This window comes from Actinia tenebrosa, unplaced genomic scaffold (assembly GCF_029948245.1).
Source record: "Actinia tenebrosa isolate PJP-AT-01 unplaced genomic scaffold, QUT_ActTen_1.0 PGA_scaffold9__36_contigs__length_13948895, whole genome shotgun sequence".
NCBI lineage: Eukaryota > Metazoa > Cnidaria > Anthozoa > Actiniaria > Actiniidae > Actinia > Actinia tenebrosa.
The window spans coordinates 381,138-408,651 of NW_028292586.1; the positions used below are offsets into that span (position 1 = coordinate 381,138).

At 37.6% G+C, this 27,514-nt stretch overlaps 3 protein-coding genes across 3 annotated transcripts; 2 read left to right on the forward strand and 1 right to left on the reverse strand.

Moving 5' to 3' along the window:
• Positions 1-47: 47 nt before the first annotated feature.
• On the forward strand, positions 48-6,772 carry LOC116296396 (uncharacterized). The gene is made up of 13 exons (XM_031704414.2): positions 48-260; positions 585-774; positions 925-1,090; positions 2,201-2,438; positions 2,803-2,886; positions 3,226-3,352; positions 3,957-4,069; positions 4,416-4,601; positions 4,840-4,953; positions 5,080-5,199; positions 5,371-5,466; positions 5,604-5,954; positions 6,383-6,772. Exons 2-13 carry the CDS (start codon positions 681-683, stop codon positions 6,545-6,547), a joined length of 1,854 nt encoding a protein of 617 aa, XP_031560274.2. The 5' UTR covers positions 48-260; positions 585-680; the 3' UTR covers positions 6,548-6,772.
• Positions 6,773-8,008: 1,236 nt separating this feature from the next.
• Positions 8,009-17,381, forward strand: LOC148904426 (L-asparaginase-like). The gene is made up of 12 exons (XM_089025093.1): positions 8,009-8,686; positions 9,406-9,550; positions 10,145-10,388; positions 10,870-10,953; positions 11,302-11,428; positions 11,593-11,705; positions 11,836-12,021; positions 12,588-12,698; positions 13,285-13,410; positions 13,999-14,094; positions 14,337-14,690; positions 15,191-17,381. Exons 1-12 carry the CDS (start codon positions 8,287-8,289, stop codon positions 15,365-15,367), a joined length of 2,163 nt encoding a protein of 720 aa, XP_088881219.1. The 5' UTR covers positions 8,009-8,286; the 3' UTR covers positions 15,368-17,381.
• LOC116296392 (serine palmitoyltransferase 2) lies at positions 15,627-27,326 on the reverse strand. The gene is made up of 11 exons (XM_031704406.2): positions 27,003-27,326; positions 25,436-25,590; positions 24,694-24,839; positions 23,201-23,419; positions 20,549-20,654; positions 20,033-20,252; positions 19,086-19,212; positions 18,906-18,942; positions 18,386-18,484; positions 17,766-17,895; positions 15,627-17,337 (listed from the first exon to the last, which is right to left on the reverse strand). Exons 1-11 carry the CDS (start codon positions 27,288-27,290, stop codon positions 17,266-17,268), a joined length of 1,599 nt encoding a protein of 532 aa, XP_031560266.1. The 5' UTR covers positions 27,291-27,326; the 3' UTR covers positions 15,627-17,265.
• Between the last annotated feature and the right edge of the window lie 188 nt (positions 27,327-27,514).

Here is a 27,514-nt window from a genome sequence, read left to right on the forward strand (position 1 = left end):
ACCCATGAAGCTACATGGGATAGGTTAGCAAAAAATTAGCATATTTTGATTCCCGCGAGATTCCCGCAACTTCGTGGTTCAATATACGATATACTGATCGACACTCTTGTGTTTTCATGTTTATTTCCTCGTCATATTTCCTATTGATAGATACTTCGGGCATCTACATGGCGTAAAAGGAATGGAATATCTTTCTAGTGAATCTTTTGGGCAATGATATGTTCACTCATATGGCAAAGCGACTTCCGGGTCCATTAACGGTAAGCAGAAGCTATTAAAGATTTTTCTTGTTTTCCTTCACGACATGATATTTTGTACCAAGTTATAATCGTTTCAGGTGAGGTGGAGGTTAACTCATTGAGAAATTTTTTTTCGCTTTATTTCAACTGTGTTTGTGAAGCCAAACGTTTGCAATATTTTTGGAGAACGACAAATCACTTTAAAAAATAACTTCTTCCTTCATATTTTTATGAAATTTTTTGAGCTTCTCGCGAGCTTCATGAAATTTCAATTTGAAAAGTATATTTTCTCGAATTCATTGTGTCAAGATGTCTTGTGTCAAATCATTTCCGGGTTTTCCTTAGTGAATGGGTTCCCTGTGGTAAAGTCGTTAAGCAAAAGCGGGAAGGCACGTCAAGATCAAGTATTCACTGTTGTTACTCATTCATTCATCTTCGTTCATGGCGTCCACCAAATGTTATGGAGGGGCCAGAACATCCCGTGTTCTTGTTTTATACACTGGAGGCACAATAGGGATGGAGAAGACAGAAGCAGGTAAGTTTTTTTTTTAATTCAGACGTTTTTATTCCAGCAACTTCCAGTTACGCATTAGTGTTTTCAACCATATCAAATTGAAATGAAGCTCAATCCAACAAATATTTTTGAAAATTTCGTATAGTTTAAGACCTGTTTCCATATCTCTAGGGTATCAGCCAAAGGTTGGGTTCTTGCAGAAGCAAATCAAGCGCCTGCCAATGCTTTATGATGAAGAATACTCCAAAAAGAACTCATCCATTGAGACAACTATTGACCCTCAAGAAGAAGATCAGGGCAGCTCAAACAGCAGCGCTCTCGAGGAACTAGCAATGCCGTAAGAATATAACCTAATTATCGTCTTGTCAAACAATAGACGTCAAACAATACACATAAACATTTCAATGTTTTCGGCACTTTTCAAGTAAATGGATACAAGAAAATATTAGAACAATTTCACATTGCAAGAGTCAATATATTTATTTACCCCAAGCTAAACTGTCTATCAATAATTCAGAGCGTTCAGTTTTGTTATGATGGAGAAATAATATTGCTGAAGGCTTTTAAAATACATTTTTTGATTCTCAAACCACGACGTGTTCAAACAGCTGAGTCTTAATATAAGATCATAAGTTGATTTCTTTGCATTTTATTGTATCATTCTCTTCTTATCTTTCATCACACTGCCACATGTACATCCATTATTTCCCAGAAAACTGCATATTTTTATGGCTGACTGACTCTTGGATTCAGTAGTTGTCCCTAGTTTCAGGCTCAAGAAAAATTTGAAGATAATTCTTACTATACTGTTAAACAAATGTCTGTTACAGATTTATTAGTTGCAAGAGAAAGAGTAGCATATCTCAAGAGTAGCTATCATTAAGATACCATGCCCATTTAATATTTTTTTGTGCTTTGGCTTCTGTCCATCAAGCTTATGATGGTCTCTAAATAGCACTGTCATTTGCATCAAGCCATGAATGCCAAACATCAAAACAATAATTATTGTTCTGATTAACTGCGTTTTACATTGACGTTTTAGCCAACAAACATATGAGTTTCAGAAGCCAGTAAGAACATGTTTTGATGTCTGGTATTTATGGCTAGATGCAAATGATAGTAAGTTGATTGATTGAAGCAAAAAAACACTGGAGTCATGTATATGTATAAGTTTAATGAGTAAGAAGGTAGTTTGAAGAGATTAAATAGACCTCCTCGGCTCTGACGTAATGTTGTCCCATTTCAGACCATGTGTCATTCCCTAGAGTATCAATATTTTGTTTAAGGTTTGTGCTCGGTTGCACATGAGAAGACACATGAATATGAATACAACTCAAGCAAAGAATATTATTCTCAAGGGAATGATACACATGGTCTGAAATGGGACAACATTACGCCGAGCTGAGGAGGTCTATTGTTGGTGCTAAATTATTGAAATTTTCTTTAGGATATCTCAACATGGAGTAAGGATCATATACTTCATAAAGGAATATGTACCTATTAAGGACTCTTCTAATTTGACGATTGAGGACTGGGTAACAATATCTCTGGATATTAAACAGCATTATGCAGATTACGAAGGCATTGTTGTCATTCATGGGACAGACACTATGGCATATACAGCATCAGCGCTGTCATTCATGCTGGAAAACTTGGGCAAAACTGTCATATTAACAGGATCACAGGTGAGAAAGCCTGACCGATTTTATTGAAACCTGTTCAAAACAAGCTCTCTGGGCTGAACTAAGTTAGGGCATGTATATGATTAGTCTCCTGTGCAGCCACTATTAGTGTCGTCACACTGCTAGAGTGCAAACAATATATCTGTGAAACACTAATTAATAAATTTTTCAAAATAGTGCTAGTTAAACAAAAGAAAACAATAGTATTAGTATGAAATAGTGTGAGTAAGTATTACTAATATTTCACGAACATATTGTTTGCACTCACTATTATTTTGCTAACTTAAGATCAAACCCTGAAACAACCTTTAGGCTAATCAAATCAAGGCATGGTTTACTCACAGTTTATGTGCTATTTTCTCTACAGGTTCCTATTTATGAACAGAGAAATGATGGACGTGATAATCTTCTTGGTGCACTCATGTTCGCAGGTCACTATGTTATACCAGAGGTAGAATATTAGTATTTACTTATATTGTGTGGTTCTAGAAAATATCCATACCCCCACCATGGAGGAAATTTGTAAAGAACCCCCCTACCCCCAGGAACTTCCAATTTTCTTCCATACAAACTCTGTAATTTTGTTCTTTCTCTGGCCCCCCTCCCCTCCAGAATTTCCAGTTTCCACCATGGGTGGATATGGACATTTCAATTTTGGACAAGCCATATTATATCTGTTCCTTTTTGCGGCCCATTTCTTCAATCCATTCTAGGACACAGGACCCCCTATTTCCTTCCCTTCCTTAAAAATTCTGTTATCAGCAAAAATGAATAAAATTATTCTTTCCAGGTTTGTGTTTTTTTCAATGGCAAATTATACAGAGGAAACAGAACAACCAAAGTGAATGCTGACAGCTTCAGTGCATTCAACTCTCCAAATCTCCCGCCATTGGCAACTATGACAGTCAAAATTGAAGGTATTCTTTCAACTCACATGTACTTCATCAATGCCCACCATCCACTTCCCTTTTAGGTTGTGGATAAATGGTGGCTCGACCAACTATATGGTGACCGGCCGGCCAGCCAGCCGACCGACTGACTGACTGACTGACTGACCAAATTTTTCATGCACGCACGCACGCACACAAATGTTAAACTTGGGTGACCACAACAACGACAGTGATTTGAACCTTTCTCGCCAACACCTGTTGCTTTTGCACCCAAGTTTTAGCAAGAAGTTTCACCCTGTAACAGAAACTAATGAAGATGATGAATGTGTAACAAAAGTTACACACTAGTGCAAATAGATTTCTCCTAACATTCTTTACCTTTCTGGAGTCAAAAATCTATCAGTTTCTGATGATTATACTAGAGGCTTTGCACCATCACGTGATGGCAGCCATGACACAGGAAGCAGGAACAATTGAATCTGGTCTAATATGATTTATATGAGAAAGAATTCAGTTTCCCAGGGGTCGAGAGTCTATTGTTGTGCCTCCTGTCATGGATACCATCAAAGTCTCTTTTGGCTGCTTTTTAACAATAAAAGGCTTTATGTTTTATTATCTTATTTCTCCTCAGTTCAATGGGATGCCATCTTCAGATGCAATAATAACACTAGATTCTGTGTTCACACCCAGATGAATCCTAATGTTGGGCTATTGAGGCTGTTTCCTGGCATCACGGCATATACTGTAAGTATAAACATGCATCAGTGCTAGCGCTAACAAGTTAAGGTTGCTATAGATTGCTGGGTTTCAATCAACTGAAAAAAGTCTTTAAATCTCATTACTCCATATGGCAGTCAAACATTAACCACCATGTGCTGTCAGTCAGAAAGAATCCTAAGAATCCTATTGAAAACTTGTGATTCAACCTATGAACATTTTGCAGACTGCAGAAATGTGCATACTGTAAGCTTGGAGGGCAGTGTTGTCACTTTGCTAAAGCCTGGTAATAAGATCCATTCAGCTGATCAATACTGATGATATGTTACTGATGTCATTGGTTTGATATATTTCCATGGTGTGTATTCTTTAGGTAAAAGCATTTCTTCAAGAACCAATGCAAGGAGTTGTTTTACAAACCTATGGTGCAGGGAATGCCCCTAATAATCGTGACGACCTCATTACCGAGATCAAGAAAGCCTCTGAAAGAGGTGTCATTATTGTTAACTGTACCCAATGTATCCATGGATCTGTTGCAGATGCTTATGCAACTGGAAGGGTAGGTTAATACCATTACACTGTGGGATAGCTGTGGTGACATATCTTCTTCAGCTTTATGGGTTTCCTGTGTCAAGTATCATACTGCCATTTTTGTTGCACAGTCCTATGTTGTGAATACATTGGTTTGAATGGATAACAGGTCAGATTCCTGTGAAGTGCTTTAAAAATTTGACACTAGAAGTTGAATATGTGTTTTTATTATTAATGAAGGATAACAACAACCATTCTATTCGTAGACATTATTGGAAGCTGGTGTTATTCCTGGATCTGACATGACGCCAGAGGCTGCTTTGACTAAGCTTTCTTATGTTCTCGGCAAAGAGCACATGACGAACAAAGAAAGAAGAGAGGTACATTTCAACACCTTCAAATTTAAATGATACATACCCTCTTACAACACCAGCTAAACAAACTCAGCTTTTACTTATTGCTGAGCTAAGGATGATTTTCTGAAATCTTTTGTACATCATTTTCAGCTCGTGAAACATAACTTACGTGGTGAGCTGACTGTAGCTCAGTCACAGGAACATTTTTCACTGAAGGACAGTGAGTTTATTGAAGCTGTTGCTGTTTCATTGCATGTTGGATCTAGTGAGGTAAGCTGGTCTTTGAACTCCTTGCTCAAGAACTGTTAGCTTGAAAACAGCTCACCCCTCCCCTTGCCTCTCTCCCATTGGCATCCTGACTACCAACAACTAGGCAATAGCAACTACTTGTAAACCACAAACACAAGCTTGATCTTCATCTTTATATGACTCAATTTGTAGGAAATGAAGTACATCAGGAAAGCTCTTCTACCAGTCTTAATGTGTTCCGCAGCCAGCTCTGGTAATGTTCCTACCCTTAAAAAACTACTGGAACAGGTTTGTATGTTACAATCATGATTGAATTCAGATTTGTATACCTTAATGTTAAAATATCCTACACATACCCCAACTTAGATCCACCTACAATTGGTTCAAGGTTCAATAAGATTAATCTTCAGTTTGTTATTTTCCAGGGTGCCGATCCAAATGGAACAGTAAACTATGATGGCAGACGGCCTCTCCATATTGCATGTCTTAATGGCAACCTTGAGGTAGTAAATTTTCTGCTGTCCCAAGGTGCATTTGTTCATGTGCAGGACATGTTCAATAATAGCCCTCTTGACGACACTATTAAATTCAGGCATAAAGAAGTGGTGAAAAGACTCATTGAAGCTGGAGCTATTCTTAACAAACAACAATCACAAGTTGCTGCTGAAGTTTGCTGTCTTGCTGCTAAGAACAGAGTGGATGATTTGTATCTGTGGTTACTGGCAGGGGCTGATTTAAATGTTAGTGACTATGATGGCAGAACACCATTGCATGTGGTAAGTACGCTGATAGTTACTGTTATGTTACTTTCTTGGACAAAAACCTAAAACCATAGGCCCTGTCTCCAAACCCTTCCTAACCTACAGTAAAAATGGGGGATATAAAAGAACCTGTTGAATTATTTGTATGAGAGTAGGGGATTGTCTCCTGGTTCAACAGCCTATCCCAATTTGGAGGCATAATACTAATCTACTAAAAATTCACACTTGTAATTGTAAGCTGCAAGGCTGCTAATAGCGCCTTAATATGCAGCCCGTAAAGTCCTACACTGGTCATAAATGTAAAGCATTTTGAGATATTGCGTTATATATTAAGAAAGTCCCATTATTATGGGTTGTCCTTGTTGGTTAAACTTGGGGTGTGGCTGGGGGCTGGTATATCAGCTTAACTCTAAGACGCATTGAACAACATTTTTTGAATATAGGCTGTGTGTCGCAACAACATCGAGACAATCAAGTTTTTGCTGAAGAATGGAGTAGACCGTACCCTCAAAGACATCTTTGGGCACACACCATTGGATAATGCAACTACTTATGGACTGGACAAGGTTGCGCAGCTATTGGATGAATGCACTGGCATTCGGATATAGAGACCTGTTGCTTCAAGTTAATAAGAAAAGAATTGGATGATGATATGCTAATTTGTATATAGGTGTATATTGATGTGGGGGAGAGTGGGTATACTAGGCTGCCTTGTTGGATGACACGCATAATGTTATCAGAATGAACCAATGACAATTGTTTTTATGACGGGATATTGTTAAAATTACTGAGTTTGCATGGAATAAAATTGGGATTTCTGGGGGGGGGGGGGGGGGGGGATTGAGAAATTCTGGAGCTACACAATAACTACACACAGTTAGCCTAGTCCTCCATATCTATCCACCACTTTTCATACATCAATGAACTGGTCACACATGAAGCATTACATCAAGGCTTTGAAAGATCATTCTAATTTGAACTTTGTGACCTTGATTTTATGCTTCGTGTTTGACCATTGAACAATGTATGAAAAGTGGCAGATAAAAGGAGAGAATTGAATTCTTTCATCTCTTTATATTATCATTATCACTAGTATTATTTTTTCTATTATTTATAATTTCTCTAAGTCTCTTCAGAGTTTGTAATTTTATAGCAAAAGTTTTGTTCAATGGTGTATACCTGCACTTTTGTTTATTTATTTAATTTTTTGGGACAATGGACTAAAGGATTTGTAAGATATTTACTTTATAACAGTCTTTATGACAAAAAACCTGGTATTTTATCAATAAATATTAAGAAATAATTTCTCTGTGTATTTATGAAACAGTTGGGGATGCACAAAGTACCTACACCCTCCCCATTGAAGTTAATAGTCAAAAGGTGAAATATTTCTCCATTTGAATGTTGCGTCTTTAAGTTATACTCGCAATATGTTATGTACTGTGGTGTCATAACAGGCTTTTGAGTGTAATTCGTTTTAATTTTTAATACTAAACACTAGCCATTATAAGACATCAGATTTAAATTCAAATCGTTGAACTTCTTCAGCTTCTTTTACAAGCTAGTTATTTGAGGCTGCTACAGAATTCAAGTAAGAGGGCTTTGACGGGTCTGGATACTCCTGCATGTACTGCCCCACCCACCCACCACCAGACAATCTCAAAATGACATAGAAATGACGTCACTGCAAAACTAAAGAAGCCTGCAAAAATTAAACAGAAAAATCTAAAACATCACACTCATCCATTTTGTATTAAAAAAGAAACATTGTGTCGATGTTATGAAGCACGTATTAGTAATGTTATTTTTTTCATTTAGTGGCTTTGAAATCCATGATAAGTAACACATCAGTTTTGCAAATTTTCTCGATTGTGATTGGCTAACATTTTCTCTCAGATAAACTGGCAGTAATGGGGCATTAACAGAAGTCCATGTATGTGGCAGAGTTTACCTTTATGTATAAATAACACATCAGTAGGCTATAAAACCTCGATCACCTGACTCCCATTGAGGTGTGCCCCAGAAGCTTGGGTTACCTGTGGTTACCCAGAATGCACCACCCTAAATATTCTGGTAACTGGTAGGGATGGTTCGTCTGATCAAAATATGAAACGTTTTTGTTCGTAAATAATTCATCTTTACATCATTTACTACTGATGAATGGATTAGAGGACTCTAGCATTGGTTCTGCGCTAAAATGATGCGAATCGAGTAAAAAATTGCAGCTCTGAAATCGACGTGAAGTTACGATAGATTTTCGAGCCAAAAAATCGAAGTTTACCGTGGAATTTGGAAGAGAATAATTAATATATTCAATGCAAGATATTTTAATTTAAATTTAAAGACAATGAGTGGAAGTCAGGACAATTATCCTGCGATACAAAAACAGATGGAAAAAATCGGGATCGGAGAAAACACTTCAAATCCACCCGCAAGTGAGTTTAAGACTGATGTCACAAAAGTACCTCACGCTACCCCTACTGGGGACACACCAGACTCCAAAACAACTTCTGCTGGTGGTCGTGTCAAAGATCCTTTGAAAAGACAGTTTTCTAGGAAACTTCTACGACATGTGTCTTTTAGTGGGGAGCTACCTAAGGACGCGAAGCCTCAGTTGAAGTCTAGTGGGAGAATGGGATCAATTTCTGGGGACCTCGATGAGGGCACTTCTAGAACCCTTGTCAGAAGGGTGAACGTTCTTCTGTTATATACTGGAGGTGCTCTGGGATGGAAGTTAATTCCAGGAGGTAGGAAAAGGAAGTGAATCAGTCTATATTATCTGTTACAGATTTGACAAGCATACTGTAGTACTACTGATAGCTTGTAGTCATATTTATACTTTCAAACTTACAGAGTATATTCTGATCACAACTCCATATATTTCTAACAAAGTGGCATAAAAACCACTTGGTCCCAATGTGAAGGACATACAAGCTGCTACGAAATTGAAAATACAATTCAAACACGTGATATTATTTGTATCATGTAACTTGAGTTTTAACAATTGCCAGAAAAGGTGTTAAGACTTTTTTATGAGTAAATTATATTGTATTCTTCAACCAATTTATTATTCATTGTCTACGTCTCTCAGCTTTAAGTGCTTCTTTGTGTTTCTCTTCTTGTAATTTTAGTCAATCTGTTATTTTTAAAGAATGATTTTAACAAATTGTAAAATAATAGATATTAGAGTTTTGCTTTTCTAACTCCAGGTGTTTATAAAAAGATACAAAGAGATAATTCTTCCTGTCGTAAGAACAATTTCTTAATTTATGCAAAGATCATTGTCATATTATTTCCATTTTTGAATATCATTTGCAAAAGTGAGAGAAATAAAGAAGATAAATTGCAATTAAAAATTTTTAAGAAAATAATGAGTAATCATTTGTTAAATTCGACCAACATGGAAAAAGAAATTTAGTAGTTCAATTTTGATACTGATATGAATTTAATCAACTGATTCTAACAGGTTTCCGAGTGGAGAAGAATTTAGTGTTAAATGAGTTGAGGAAGCTGCCGATGATGCATGATGCTGATTATGTCAACAAGATTGAAGAAAACCTGATGGATGATTTACCAGAGGAAGAGATTAGAGAGGACCAGATAATAATGCCGTGAGTCATGATGATGATGGTGATGATGATGATGATGATGGATGATGATGATGGTGATGATGGTGATGATGATGGTGATATACTGTATGATATATGACAATGATGATGATGACTGTTATGATGGTAATGATGGTGATGATAACATGATGGTGATGATGATGTATGATACATGATGATGATGATGATGCAGGGATGGCACAGACAGGAGCCCTACCACTTTTTAGTATTTTTATTTTGTCTAATTTTTGGGTGTGTGGTATAGGGAAGGGGAGGACTGCAGTCCCCCACTTTAAAACTGTCCTGCAATCCCTGTGATGATAGCATGAATGTGATGATGATATATATGATACATTATGATGGATGTGAATGATGATGCGATGGTGGTTGTGGTGATACTGATGATGATAATAGAATGATGGTGATGTTAATGGTAATGATGAAGTTGACTGATGGTGCTTAATGATGATAATAATGTTGACGATGGGTGTTATTGATGATTAAATCATTGATAATTAATAGTAATGTTGCTATTTTCTAGTTAGCATGTTACTTATGCAATTAATTGCCTGAAAAATTATTTCATTTATTTTACAGTGTCTCAAAATATAGTGTTCGTACATTTATCGACGTCAAAGAAATGACAGACGACATGGTTGGACATTCCCAAGACATGGACATGAATGGATGGATTCATATTGCCTTAAAAATCAAGGAAAACTATGACAAATACCATGGGTTTGTGATTCTCCACGGCACAGACACTCTCTGCTACACGGCTTCTGCTTTATCCTTCATGTTTGAGAACCTTGGAAAATCTGTCGTCGTCACTGGATCTTTGGTATGGAATGGGAGTGGTCATTATTTATAGGGGGTTCAGTTGGTACAAAAAGGGGGGGCAGGTAAACAACATTAATTATACAGGAAAAAAAGGGGGCCTGTATAAAGCTGGGGGAGGGAGGGAGGGAGGGGGGGTCTGAAGGGGGTCTGAGATTATTGTGGGGGGGTTCGGGTAAAAACGAAACATGGCATTCCTAATAGCCCCCTCTTAATAATGCAGGTCCAAAATTCTTTTTGGTATTCAACATCAAGTGTATGTTTACTGTACAGGCATTTGTAGATAGAGATTTTTTCCTTTTTATTACCTTTCATTCTTGTCTTTGTTGCATCTTTTTTTCTTTTGTTCAAAACCTAATATGAAAAAATTCAATTTATTTTAGCTGTGGCCTGACTTTGCTCAGCCCGGGATTTAAAGAATTTTCCATTCATTTCTCTAGTTATTGCATGATTTCTGTTCACTGTTTTTATTCATTTATTCTTAGAGCCCAATTAATGAGCATCTTAATGACGGCAGAGATAATATCCTTGGTGCAGTAATGCTTGCTGGGCATCATGTTATACCAGAAGTAAGTGATGTTGAACCAAACTGTGCCATACATGGTTGGGACTAAGGAAAGTCTATGGAAGCAAGGTCATAAAGGCCTCATTTCTCTACACAATGCATCATGGCGTCCAGTGCTAGTCTTTTATCAAGTATCCCGTAAAAAAGCAATAGACCTTGACAAAGATAACCGCACACATGTAGACTTATGTTGTTAACTAATGAGGAAATTATGACCTTTCTTGCATGTGCTTGTGTTCAGTCCCAACTGTTTTTGGTGACCATTATGGGAAAGTGCATCTCTACAGTAGGATGTAGCAAATCACAAGAGATATTATTGCAGTTATTAATATTTCTACCTTCACAATTGCAGGTGTCTGTTTACTTTCATGGCAAGCTTTACCGCGGCAACAGATGTCTAAAAGTGGATGCCAGAAGTTTTGGAGCTTTTGACTCTCCAAATTTCCCACCAATAGCAGCAGTTCAATCAGGATTAAAAGGTTAGTAGACAAACATTTTACTGGGGGAGGGGTGGGAGATCACTGACTACCCCCTCCCCCCCCCCCCCCCCCCCCCCAGGAGCATTTTGAAGTTTTTTTGATCTTTGATTTTATATTAAGGGCCTGCTTTTTTTTTTTGAGATTTGAATATTATTTCATTTCAGTTGAGTGGGACGAGGTGTTCAGGTGTAACCTAAGCAGTCGTTTCACTGTTAGGACAAATCTTGTACAACATGTCGGAGTATTAAGACTTTTTCCTGGAATAACCAATGCTACTGTGAGTATTGTTTGTGAGATTTGTTTGCTAGGTCGTGAGACGTGGTTGCATGGAGGAGCTTGTCATGTTACCTAAAGATGGTAATTTACGAGAGATGGCTCAACAGCATGTCCATTTTATTGCTCAACAGGTGCGGACCTTTCTTCAGCCTCCTATACAAGGTGTTGTCCTAGAGACCTACGGCAGTGGTAATGGACCAGATTCGAGGCAGGACCTGATGGATGAATTAAGAACTGCATCATCACGTGGTGTAATCTTTATTAACTGTACTCAATGTCTGTATGGTAGTGTGGTTGATTCGTATACTACCGGGAAGGTGAGTAATGACACTCCACATCCCCTCCCCTCTCAGTCCCAATACCCACCAAACCTTAAACACGGGGAACAAAAAATGCCATAAATGAAGAATATATTAAAATAAATTACCCACATGAAGAAAACCCAACTCACCTATATATAGTGCCGATCAAAGACAAAGGTGCAGCCCATGGCACCATAGAATAATGCCGATACTGTAGGCCGAATGTAACATGCCTATGCCATGGTTTCTTAGTTGCCATCTAGGTTAGACCTTTTACCTTGGGCCTAATATTTCTCATTTCAGCCCACGTGTCATTCTCTTGAGAATAAAATTCTTTGTTAGAGTTGTATCCCTATTCATGTGCCTTCTTGTGTGCAACCAAGCGCAAATGTTAAACAAAGAAATAATACTCTAGGGAATGAGGCATTGGTCTGTAATGGAAAAACATTACGCCCAAGGAAAAGTGACCTATTTTGACAAACAACTACGAAGTAAAGTGGTTAACAATGTGGCTGCATGTATTTGGTTATTTTTTTTCTTGTGAATACAGTCTGATGGTGAATTGTTTTTGTATCCTCAAGGCTCTTCTTGATACAGGGGTGATTCCTGGTGCTGACATGACAGTCGAGGCAGCTCTTACGAAACTCTCCTATGTACTTGGACTCGACATCTCAATAGAGGAGAAAAAACAGGTATTTTAAAATGTCTATTTCAATCCCTGCTTGGGCCCGGCACCAGCACAGTTTCTCACTGTCATATGAATTATGCTCTGATATTACAGACCCGGGAGGGGGGGGGGGGGGTACTCCCATAATTATATGGACTATACGGGGATGATCCGCTGAACAGGGTATGGTTTTTGGAGCTTCTTCTCATAAACAGGGTATGCAATTTCACTCGAGTTCAAAGTTCTTCCCCGAGTTTTCTGTCATATTCAGGGTTTCTACTTTCGTATTGACTGAAACTGGTCATTAGGGTTGTAAAAAAACGATACGCAAGATGACATACTTGAAACGGGAACTCAGTGCAATTAATTATATCTTTTGTCATGAACAGGGTCTACAAATTAGGGTTTTTTTGCCATAAACAGGGTACCCCTTTCAGAATCCCAGTGGAACACCCCTACCCAAATTCTGGCAGAGTACCCCCCCTGGGATTGCAAATGAGTATGAATGTCATCAACAGTTTTGGTCACTAATTCTTTATCGGGAATGAAAGTAGTAATAGAAAATAAGAGAATGAATTTTATGATCTTATGAATTATTTTCCTACTGGTAGTTAATGAGAACGAACCTTCGAGGTGAACTGACTGAGTACAGAAACCAAGATAAAGAACAGTTTTCCTTAAGAGATAATGAACTCATTGGACTTGTGGCGTCTAATCTAAAAGTCGCATCTTGTGAGGTAAGAATTCTGCACAACTGACCAACGGTGGTCAGTTTTGCCATGTTCTCAAACCATTGAGTCCCTCCTGAGACCTCAGATTATTGACCCACACTAATAGTGGCTGCAAAGAATAGCCAACTTTCAATATTCTGGTTGAGTGATCAAGTAACAAAACAATCCGGAGTCAAGGCTCTGAGGAAACAATAAGAGACCCCTTGCAGCTCTTTGGAATGCAACTCGATCTGGGGGACAAAACAATAGGTTCCACTTGAATCTCAGGAGATTGGAATTCTTTTGTTTTGTCCCCCAGATGAGCTGCTTTGACCTCACATGCAAGGGCTCTATAATCATAATATTATTATTAGTTTGTTTCCCTGGAGCCTTGACTCGGATTGTTTTGTGCTTGATCACTCAACCAGAATATCAAAAGTTGGCTATTCAAATAATATTTGCACTGTTTGAATATCCAGAGAAGACTCAGGGATATTGAAAAAGAGGTAGTGAAGATGTCAGAAAACCCTTCACTTTAATATAAGAAGTTTTAGCTGTCATCTGAAATTTCTTGCTTTTCTTTTTTAAATAACATTGTATTTTTTATTTCTGTAGGAGGTCAGGTATATCAAGCAAGCGTTATTTCCAGTGCTGATGTGTTCTGCTGCAGCGTCTGGTGATGTCAGTGCTATCGAAGATCTTTGTAAGCAGGTGAGACAATCAACCTTGATTCCCTTAACCCCAAGTCTCACACACCACAACAGCCACCCCCCCCCTCATCAATAGCCCTTTTAGCTAAATGGTTTCTAATTTCAGACAAACTCTTTGTGTTGTCCATATTTATGTGTCTTCTCATGCACAACCGTTAAAAAAAGTAAAGATACACTAGTTTTGAAATGATAAGAAGTTACCCCCAAGGTTGTCTTTAACCCCAAGTCTTTGTTTCTCAATAGGCTGGCAGCAGTCCAAATTGTGCCACAGACCATGATGGCCGCACCCCTCTACACATTGCATGCACTGAAGGCCATGTTGACGTAGTTAGATACTTATTACTACGCAGTGCCTCGCCTCATGTTCAAGACAAGTACGGCCAAAGACCAGTGGATGACGCGATAAGACAAGAACACGCAGAGATCATCGAGTTACTGATAGACAGTGGAGCACATGTAGGTTGTACAACTATGGATATGGCTCGTGGGCTGTGTGCACTGGCAGCCGGGAATAAGGTCTCTAAGCTGAGGGCCTGGCTCCTAGCTGGTGCGGATGTTAATGTTGGAGACTACGATGGGAGAACTCCATTACATGTGGTAGGTAATCAGTGCATACAGCTAAAAAACTGTACTACTATGCATGTTTGGAAGACCAGTTACTGCAGCTGTTGCATGCAATATTGGTGGTGAAGAGTTTTCGAAAGATGTTACATGTAGCAAGTTACTTTCTAAGAAAAGCTATCTGCAAATTTGCTGAGAGCAATATACAATTATCAGCAATGTTGTGATGAGAGATTCAATGCTTGCAACATTGTAGAAGTCCAATCTTGATTCTACCACTGTTTTTGTTTCAGTCGAATTAAGATACAATTTCATTAATGAAAAAAAGGCCCATTGACCAAAACACAAATGTTTTTTAGAAAGGATTTGTAGAATGAATACTAAAAAAATACTGAAAAAACCCTCAAAAATGCAAAAGTAAAAGGGTTAATATTTTCTCTGGAAAAGCAAGAGCATTGTCACTGATGCCAATAGCTTGGTCTATTACAGGACTTTTCAGACCCCTTTTTTACTTCTCAATTTTGTTTCATCTTCAGGCAGTGTGTAGAGGTAAAGTTGAGGCTGTTGAGTTTCTACTTGAAAGCGGAGCAGATACGAATATAACAGATGTGTATGGACAATCAGCTTTGGATAATGCAGAATTAATGCGAAATGAAGAAATCCTCCATCTGTTGAAGAGTGACTCCCCTTCCAGACATAATACTGACACGTAGTCTCATGTAAATACTTTCCCCACTCCTTCCCTTCTTGGAAAAAATTGGAAAGGTGGCACCAAATCTTTTCCGAGATAGCAAACATGGTGCATTGTGGTCTAGCTTGGGTACAAATATCTTTTTCCCTTATATGGTGTTACCTGAATCCAAGCTAGACCAGAATGCATCATATTTGTCAAACTCAGAAACAGTCTGAGAATGCCCTCCAAAAATGCCCTTAAACTATTTCTATCAAATGATAAAATTGTTTGACTCGTAATGATAAAATCACACTACAATTTTATTTTCTTATAGAATGGAAACATACTAGTACTTTTTACATACACCTTTTTCAATATAAAACGTGGTCATCGACAAAGCTGATAAACAAAAAGCAAAAGGAAATAAGTTATTCGAAGATCCAAGAACAGCTGGAATGACCTGTGTTTCTGCTTCTTATTCTCGTCAAAAACATGGACCTTTGTGTTGAGACTGATTCAATGTTCTTTTTCGCCTATAGTTTTCAGCAATGATAACATTTTTTGAAATAGGTGTATAATACTGTTCTAGTATCAATCATTGATTACAACACACTATTCAATAACCATGTTTTATCTTTATAACTAATTTAATTATATATTAAAAAAATAGGTGGAAGTTTGAAAAATCAAAAAAATGTATAGTATTGTTAATAGTATTGTTCATAAAATTATTTTATTTAGATAAACAGTCATTAACCATTAAGTTGTAGAGTACAAACACTAAAAGTGTGCAACACTTTGCACTATTTAGTAGCAAATAGTGCTAATTAAACAATAGGATTAGCATAATTTAGCAGTATTTAGTGGTATTTATGTTGCACACTTATAGTGTTTGTACTATAATTCTGTATTTTATTAGTGGCAAAAAAAGCTTGATTTAATTCTGATGCTGAAAATTATTAAATTATCATTTTTAATTTGCACTCAAACCTGGGATACAAAGTTAAAAGAGGAAAACTTCATGGTTATTTTACAGCGAAACTGCCAATTATTATCATGAAATGGGAGATTTATTCAGCATGTCACTGAAAGTACGGGAACCAGTTAAAAAATTCTCCGATGGGAATTGAGCACATCGCCTTGTGTTAATTCTAGATGGATGCTCTATTATCACAGAGAGTTATTCTACACCTTGACACAAATTATCAGAGCAATATTCTACATCTTGACAAAGATTATCACAAAGCATTATTCTATTACTTGATACAAATGATCACAGAGCATTAGAAAGAAGACATTTAACTGGTGAAATAAGAAATACTAGTAGACAAAGGGAAAAAATGGAATTAGAGTCTACCAATGGGTATTAGGCCTAGGGCAAACGTCGAAGATGCACTGAACTTAATTGCATCAAAGAATGCTGCCTCATTATCACCTGATATCCATTGTTTTTAATGAATTCGGTGCATGGAAAGTTCGACGTTTGCCCTAGGCCTTAGTGTAATAACAGGTTCGATGACTTCACTCTATTTTACATTTTGACAAAAATAATAAAATGTGAAAAAAATTCAAAGGAGCGAAATGGAAATTGGGAATAATTTCTACCGTATTAAGTGATTTTATTTGAAATGTACAACTAGGTAAAATGTGTTTAAATAATTATTGTAATGTACAACTAGTGCAATGAATTACAATGACCTGAATCCCATTATACCATAAGAGAAGAGAGATCATAAACCCAATCCTCTAGAGGATAATGTTCAGGCATGCCATTCCTTTGAGTATGAAATCCTGTTACTGACAAACAAAGTAATACTCAAGGGAATGACACATGATCTGAAAAGGCAAAACACTAGATTCATTTGATTTCATAGAGGATATTATGGCCTCTGTACCTGGTCTTTGTTTTGTGCCATTGATGAATGATAATGTATTATTTCATTTTGATTTCAGCTTTCGGGAGTATTTAAGTTGTAGGATATCACCAACTTCATCAATTGCTTCCAATGCCTATAATAATCATAAATAAGTCATTAAAAATTAAATGAAGGGAAGCATTGGGCTCGCTTTGATATCAGCATTGTCTGTGTCCATATAGATGATGGTTAAGAATTCATAAACTAAATAATATTCGTAAGTTTTACAACAGCAATAAATTTATAACCGATTGCTCACAAAACTGTTGCCCTCCCTATGATCAAATTGCGATTTGGAAATTGATTTTTGTAGAGGAAGAAAAACAATGGAAAATCCAGAATAACACCCTGTAAGGAAGAGAGAGAATCTACAAGGTTATTCCATTCACATATGGTGGTCTTGCAGTAATGGGCATCACCTTTGCAGGACCTCCACACACGTAGATGTACAAGTGGTGAGAAGATTGAGAAATATTCCAATATTCAGGGGTGAAAATGGCTGTGATAATTGTAATATCTAACCTTATCCAACATCTCTCTTGTGTGCGCTGCAGACAAACAGAACCTTGCTCTGGATTCTATGATAGGCGTGGCGGGAAAACCAACGACTACCACTCCTATATTTCTTTTTAACATCTCACGACCAAATGCACTGTTGAATGATTAAATCACAAGACAATTAGTCTCTACCAAGGCTGAAGAACGGTACTTTGTGCAGCATTTCATTTATTTGATTCTTAAAGTTCAATCCATTCCATAGAGTTCTGATCTGAGGGATAGTTGGTAAACTATCATTAAACATCTCAACATTGCCATAATAAAATAAATAAATAGGATTTGGTAGTGGCATTTCCACAGAATGGCTTTTCATCCACTGTCATTCCAATGGGAATTTAGAAGTTACTTTTTACAGAGGGAGGAAAGCCGGGGAACCCTCAAAGCACAGGAGAGAACCAACAAACAACTTTACTCACATACAAAACCGACCTCAGCAGGGCTTGAACCTGGGTCACATTGGTAAGAGGCGAGTGCTCTCTCTACTACGCCACGCATGCTTCCCTTAATCACATTGTATCACAAACATTACCATCATCAATCAACCATCATCATCATCATAATACTTGAATACAAACAAGGCTTACGCTATTTTAGCAGGCATGTATAGTAATAGCGGCACTACTGGAGAAGCATCATGACCATATATGATGAAACCCATCTCCTTTAAACGGCATCTGAAGTACCTAGAATCAAGATATTCTGTTAGACTAGTCATGTGGCCATTCATACATTATATATATATATTGTGTAGTTCCAGTAATTATCTATAGCCACTCCACAGAGGAATTTGGAATTTCCAAAGAGTGGGAGTGGGGGGGAATGGTTGGGGGTCAGAGAAAGCACAAAATTACATAATTTGTATGGAAGGAAATTGGAATTTCTGGGGGTGGGGAGGTGTCTTAAAAGAATTCCTCCGTAAAGGGTTGTACAGATAATTTTTGGAACTACACATTATTTATATACTGTATATATTGTTTCGTACACCATATTTATATTTCTGGGAGAAATTTGGAAGACTAATGCTGTTAACAAGACTGAAATAAGACTGGCTATATCATTTCATGTTTATCATCATCAGTCTCACATAGTGTTATATAGACTTACTTTGTGTTATCTGCCAATGTTTTAATTCTTTGCATTCCTAAAACCAAAAAAAAACAAATGTCAGCCTTTATGAGAATATCTACGGCCAATGATATCATTACTTTAGTGATAAATATCTAGAAATATTTGCCAACTGGCACTGTAGTTCAAAGCCTTGTTTTAATGTACAGAAATACTGACCTTTATTAGTACCATCTTCACCGAGAATGATTTTCATACTGGTGTAGATTTGTTGAACAACAGGAGGTGACATGGAGCAAGCATAAGCAGCACTGTGCGAACATGCTCTGATGTGACTTACAATGTCCTGAGGGGAATGAAACAACACTTCCTGGTTATTAGGAATATTGATTCCTTGAACATGATTGTCTGGTTCCTTAAAACATCCTTGTTAAGAGGGTTGAGGGGAATGAAACAACACTTCCTGGTTATTAGGAATATTGATTCCTTGAACATGATGGTCTGGTTCCTTAAAACATCCTTGTTAAGAGGGTTCCCTCAACACTTGAAATTCACTTGAAGTTCCCCTCCATTGGGGAGGCATGGATATTTTCCAGAACTATTTTATCACCTCCTCAGACCCTCCCCTCTCTGATTCTGACCCCACCCCTTGGAAACTTCTATCCCCCTCTATGGGGGAGGTATGAATATTTTCTGGAACTACACTATACCCTCCTCTGACCATCCCCATCCCTTGGAAATTTCAATCCCCCTCCATGGGGGAGGTATGGATGTTTTCTGTTACTACACAATATACCCTCCTCAGACCCTCCCCACCCCTTGGAAATTCCAATCCCCCTCCATGGGTGAGGTATGGATGTTTTCTGGTACTACACAATATACCCTCCTCAGACCCTCCCCACCCCTTGGATATTCCAATCCCCCTCCATGGGGGAGGTATTGATATTTTCTGCAACTAACCAATATACCCTCCCCACCCCTTGGAAATCCCAATCTCATCCACAGAGAAGGATGAATATATTCTGGAACTACACAATATATTCCCTCCTCATTCCATGAAGTTTCATCCCCTCCCCAAAACACAGTGAGAAAGCATGCACGTATATATTCTGATACATCATATTCTATGAGAAATCAACAGTAATAGTCACATTAGGAGTATTCACCTTTGAAGCAGCTATATAACCTCCAGCAGCTCCAAAACTCTTGGTAAAAGTACCCATCATGATATCAATATCGGCAGTGTTCACACCAAAATGTTCTGCCACTCCTCTTCCCGTGGGTCCTATAGCACCTATGCTATGAGCCTCATCCAGGTATAGATATGCTTTGTATTTCTTCTTCAGTTCTACTATCTCTGGCAGTCGCACAAGGGATCCTTCCATACTGGTTAACATGAAAAAACAATGGAAGTTTCAGTCAACAACACTTTCAACTTTTATTGAATTCGGTTAAGCAAAGATAAAGAAAAGAAATAATATTATTTAGACTGTAGCTTCATGACAATATTGTCAAAAATTAAATCAAAATTAACGGCAATGCAGTATGAATTCATTCGACAATATAAAACACAACAATATATCTATAATAAGATAGGAAGTAAATCTAGACTGGGTTCTTTAGCATGTGGCAGTAATATCATCGCTATCCCTCTATGAATAGTTGAAGTAATTTATTCTTACCTGTATACACCTTCTACGATAATCAATATTTTTTTCCATGGGCGATGAGTTCTGGGTTGACCCTGGACTACTGATGTCCTTAAAATATTTTCTAAGCTTTTCATATCTGATGATATATAAATATGAAATCAGTTATTTACATCATCACCACCATCATTATCATCACTACCACCATCATCATCATCTCTACCACCATCATTATCATCACTACCACCACCATCATCATCTCTACCACCATCATTATCATCACTACCACCACCATCATCATCTATACCACCATCATTATCATCACTACCACCACCATCACAGCTCTACCACCATCATTATCATCACTACCACCACCATCACATCCTCTACCACCATCATTATCATCACTACCACCCCATCTCTCTACACCACATATCATCATACCACCACCATCACCTATACACCACCATCAGATCACATACACCACAGCACCACCACACATACCATCAATACACCACCATCATCGCTACAACCATCATTATCATCAACCACCACCAGCATCATCCACCACCATCATTATCACACTACCACCACCATCATCACTCTACCACCACATTATCATCACTACCACCACCATCACACCATCTATACCACCATCATCATCATCACACCACCACCATCACATCATACCACCATCTTACACACTACCACCACACCATCAGCGAGACCACCATCCACACATCACCACCAGCATCACGCCACCACAATCACACACCACCACCATCCATCATCTCTACCAACCATCATATCATCACTACCACCACCCACCCCACCATCATCTCACTACACACCACACAACCCATCATTATCCACCACAAGCACAACGCACCACACCACCATCAGCTCAAGCAGCACGACCACCACCATCAATCATCACTACCAGCATCAGCACACCACCAGCATCATCAGCGCGACCACATCAGCACGACCACCATCACACTCACCATCACTCATCACTACCACCACCATCATCATCTCTACCACCACCACCATCATCTCTACCACCATCATTATTATCAATACCACCATCAATATCATCACCATCATCTTTACCATTATCTTTGTTATTATCAGCACCACCACCATCATCATCTCTACCATTATCTTCGTTATTATGAGCACCACCACCATCATCATCTCTACCACCATCATTATCATCAATACCACCACCATCATCATCTTTACCATTATCTTCGTTATTATCAGCACCACCATCATCATCATCTCTACCACCCTCATTATCATCACCACCACCAACATCATCATCTCTACCATTACAACCATCAACATTACTACAGTCATCCTCACAACCACCACCATCATCATCTCTACCATTACCACCATCAACATTACTACAGTCATCATCACAACCACCACCATCATCATCTCTACCATTATTACCACCATCAACATTACTACAGTCATCATCACAACCACCACCATCATCATCACCACCATTATTACCACCATCAACATTACTACAGTCATCATCACAACCACCACCATTATCATCACCACCATTATTACCACCATCAACATTACTACAGTCATCATCACAACCACCACCATCATCATCTCTACCATTATTACCACCATCAACATTACTACAGTCATCATCACAACCACCACCATCATCATCACCACCATTATTACCACCATCAACATTACTACAGTCATCATCACAACCACCAACATCATCATCTACCTACCATTATTACCACCATCAACATTACTACAGTCATCATCACAACCACCACCATCATCATCACCACCATTATTACCACCATCAACATTACTACAGTCATCATCACAACCACCACCATCATCATCACCACCATTATTACCACCATCAACATTACTACAGTCATCATCACAACCACCACCATCATCATCACCACCATTATTACCACCATCAACATTACTACAGTCATCATCACAACACCACACCATTATCATCACCACCATTATTACCACCATCAACATTACTACAGTCATCATCACAACCACCAACATCATCATCACTACCATTATTACCACCATCAACATTACTACAGTCATCATCACAACCACCACCATCATCATCACCACCATTATTACCACCATCAACATTACTACAGTCATCATCACAACCACCACCATCATCATCACCTACCATTATTACCACCATCAACATTACTACAGTCATCATCACAACCACCACCATCATCATCACCACCATTATTACCACCATCAACATTACTACAGTCATCATCACAACCACCACCATCATCATCACCACCATTATTACCACCATCAACATTACTACAGTCATCATCACAACCACCACCATCATCATCACCACCATTATTACCACCATCAACATTACTACAGTCATCATCACAACCGCCAACATCATCATCACCACCATTATTACCACCATCAACATTACTACAGTCATCATCACAACCGCCACCATCATCATCACCACCATTATTACCACCATCAACATTACTACAGTCATCATCACAACCACCACCATCATCACCACCACCAATATCATAGCCATCACATTCATTATCATTAAAATATTCTTCTAATAATTCAATTTAATACAGTATCTAACAATAATTACCATTATTAACTCACCATTGTGTCTAAATACTTTAATTTTTGCATTAGCAAGTCTGGCACCCAGTACAAGTGAGGAATGATTTAACTCATCACTGATAATAAGGTCACCAGGACCAACCAGGATGGGTATATTAGTGGAGTTGGTAGCAAAACCCATACCAAACACCATTGCTGATTCTTTTCCAACAAATCTGGCAACCATTTTCTCTAACTCAACATGAATATCAAGGGTACCTAGAACCAACATTGTCAAAAAAAGTTTTATCAATACCATGAAATAATGTCTGGGCTGATCAAAGTCTAGGAATGGAGAACTCACAGTTCAAATTAGAATTTATCTTGTTTTGTAGAAAGAGGACTGGAAAACACGGACTGAAAAAAACTCTTGAATCAAAAATGAGAACTAGCAAACTCTATTCACATGTGATGCAGAGTGTAGAAATTGAACCCGAGACCTTAGAGGTCATAGAGGCAAGTGTACTATCACTAAATGTACACCACCAACAAAATTAAAGTGCCTATCACCCTTCTGACAATATTCACAGTATTGATTCTACATTGGGTAAGATATTGAATAACCCGAAAACAATTATAGTTTGAGTGTGGCTTCTTGAAGTTATAAAGGTTTTTCCATGCCATGTGCTAATGAAGTGACGTATGAGGAGTAATCATTTCAAATACAAAACATTACTGGCACAGATAAATTAAATTTGAAATACGTCATTGTTTTCTACATTGCTCTTATAGAAATTATTGCAAGTTAGTTTTCACATAGAAGCCGGTGTTTCGAATTACAAGGAACAACAAACAACTATAAATGCCTCCTCATACGTCACAACATTAGCATATGGCATGGAAAAAGCTTTATAACTTCAAGAAGTCTCACTCAAACTTTGAAATATTTTTGGGTTATTCAACATCTTACCCCATGTAGGATCAATACTGAGAATATTGTCAGAAGGGTGATAGGCACTTTAACTAACTTTTTGATTCTCTGGGAATTTGATTCAGTCACATATCTCTTTTCTTTTCATTTCCAATAAGCACTAAAATATTATAATAGTGATATCTATTTAAATAGCACTCTTTTCCATATGCATATGTTCAAAGGCGCTTCGCAATGAGTTTTGAATGAGAGGTGGTTAGTATGAGGCGTGGGCACTGAGGATTGTCACTGCCAGGGTTTCTTTACGTCCTCAGTGGTTCTTTTACATCCCTCCTAAGTTAGTTAGTAATGATGAAGTGTGGAGAGACGAGACCGCCATTTAAAGTGGTCATCTGAGCCATTGGGGTCTAACCATTTGCAGATGTAATTATAAAGGCAGCACCTTCTTCTCATTTATATTAAGACCCTGAGTGTTGATCTGGTTGATGCTTTAATCACAGCCTACCACACAACAGACTGACGCTCTTACCAACTGAGCTAACCGGATGGCGGTTTATCCAAGGGAATGATAATAATGAAAGGTGTAAATGGGGAAACATTGGAGCCATTACTGTCTTCTTACCAAATTCATGTCTAGTACTGCAAGCAGCTATTCCATTCTCTTTAACTGCTGTTTCAGCAGAGTCTGCACACAGTCCTTCATTTTCAGCAAATCCCAAATAATTATACGAACCCAAATTCAAGGCCTTGGTTTGTGTACCAGGAAACCTGTTGACAGAAAAGTCTTCATCAAGCAAATGCAATAAATGTACAACAAAATAATGATGTCAATAGCTAATGGATGGAAGTCGTTTGCCTGGATAAAATACACTGGACATTATTGTTTGTTGTCTTTATGGAATGTTAAATCATTAGAAGATTATTCCAATAGTCCAGTTTAGAGTTCTTTTCAACCAATCAATTCAGCTTTTCAACCAAAACCTGTGGCATTTAAATCAACTTGTATTGTTCCATAGTACGTATACACCTAATTCAAAAAACGTTGTCATCACCAAAGGCGATAGGTGATAGGTCATTCGGACATGGAAATGGTTTCATTGAATACAAAGAACATTGAATCAGTCTCAACACGAAGGTCCATACTCTTGACGAGAAGAAGAAGAAGAAACACAAGTCATTCCAGCTATTCTTGGATCATGGAATGACATATAACCTATTGCCTATCGCCTTTGGCGATGATAGCGTTTTTTGAATTAGGTGTATTCCTTACTATACGATGGACCTTGATGAAAGAAAAGAACACCTAGTTATACACAATCGAGGCTAAGACCAAAGGCAAACTGGAGATGGGATTATTAGTTTACCTGAATGTCCATCCATAATTATCAGTTGCTCTGTCAACAATATCAATCTGTGCACCAGGAACACTTCCTATCGGCCTGTTCCAGCAATCTCTTATTCTTACGTATAAATTCCTTGTATAGAAGCTTTCAAAGTCTGAATATAAAGGAACAAATCCCTGAAAAAGAAAAAAAGGAATTTAAAATCAGAATGAGAAGGGCATGTAGCTTTGCACTGACGATATGGTTCTTTATGAAAAGTCTGGAGGGGAGGGGAGGGGGGATTAGGCACAAAAAGTCTGGAGGGGAGGGGGAATTAAGCAAAAAATGTCTGGAGAGGGGAGGGGAGGGGATTGGGATTAGGCACAAAATGTCTTGAGAGGAGAGGGGAGAAGGCAAAGAATGTCTGGAATTTGCTGTGTTGTTTATGACATGGATGGGTGCCTTGAAATTGTTTCAATTCACTGACTTCCAAAATATGTAAAGTCAAGAGCTTGATATTGATTTTATTCATGCATCTTCCATATCAGATTGCGAAGGATTGAATCTATGTCTATAGTGCGTAAATTGAATAAATCCTTAAATCCTGCAAACAAGTGAATGATAATGTGAAAAACAATGAATAAAACAATATCAAGCTCTTAACACACGATAATTTGTTTATTACACATTTAGGATTGATATAATAACAAATTTTCTAGCTTAACGAGAAGCAATATCATATCCCTTCATTAAATTGGTCTTTATTTGAGGCTGGTATTGACCCTAAATGACTGTATTAGCTATAAGTTAGATAACGTCACCCTCTTTAAATAAAGTACATTGTATCGTATCATATAGTGTGTATAATAAAACATTATTCATACAGCAAATAAATGCACTTTTGTTATTTAATTGACCACACAAAGAATAAAATATATTATTTCTGAATGTTTCATAAATTGAAAAAAGAAAAATACAAATGTTATATTTTGTCGAAAATAATACTGAAATACTACTGTTTTAGAGTTATTGTAAATATTATCGATACAATCTTGTATTAATTTGTAAGAATGTCGAATGACGACAACCATTTTGATTCAAAATTTCTTTTAAAAATTTCTTTGATTCTATGTAAAAAAAAATTTTTGATTTTTTTAAAATTTATAATATTAGCCATAAGTAGTTGTATTTATTTTAATTTATGAATCGTTCTTTAGATAAAATTTGAGGGACGTAAGTAAGTCTAAACGTTATGTCACACTGTTCGTGACAACATTACGAAACAATGATAAACACACACAACAAGCATGTGTTTATGTCGAAAAATATGTACAAAAAAGAATACCTTTTCCTCTAAAAAAATAAATAAAATCTCAAAAGAGTTTTATAATGAAAAATTCTACGACCCTGTTGCGTAGTATTTAGGTTTCTTTGATGTTAATTTTAGATGTTTTTAGTGGTTTGAGAGACGCGGACTTCAGGTCAACGCCTTCACAGGTTTGAACGAGACGTCAAATTTGAAAATACAAAAATGCGCATTTTAAAAATAGAATAATTGACTTTGAGGAAATATTGAGACTAGAAATGAGATAAAAAGATAAATACTTACCTCATTAGCGTATTCCTTGCTAGTTTTGGATTTTTCTATTCCGTAATTTCGCATAAAATCTCGAAGGTAACCGAAGACGACCAGGACGAAGTACCCAATGTACGTCAAAACTGCCACCAAAAGCGGAGTTTCTTCAAACTCTTCATGGAATTCGACAGCATCTTTCTTGACTTCACCGTTTCTTCTAGGTACATAGCCGTTTTCTTTAGTGTGATATCCATTAACAGGGCGTTTTTCAGGTGGTTTTTCTTCGAGTATTTTATTCCTTGATGCCATCTTGAAGCCCATCTTGAAGGTAGTATTGGTCACGTGGGGTGGGGCGATCGCTAGTGCTCAGTCTACTGTGACACTCTGTCACACTGGAACGTCACGGAGAAGATTGATGGAGGGGAAAAGGAACAGAAAAAGAGAGAGATTAAGTACAACGTGCAAATGCTTAAGAAAATGGATGGATAAATACTAGTAACGTCTAATTTACATAAAATGTTCCTCAAGTTAACAATTTATATAAA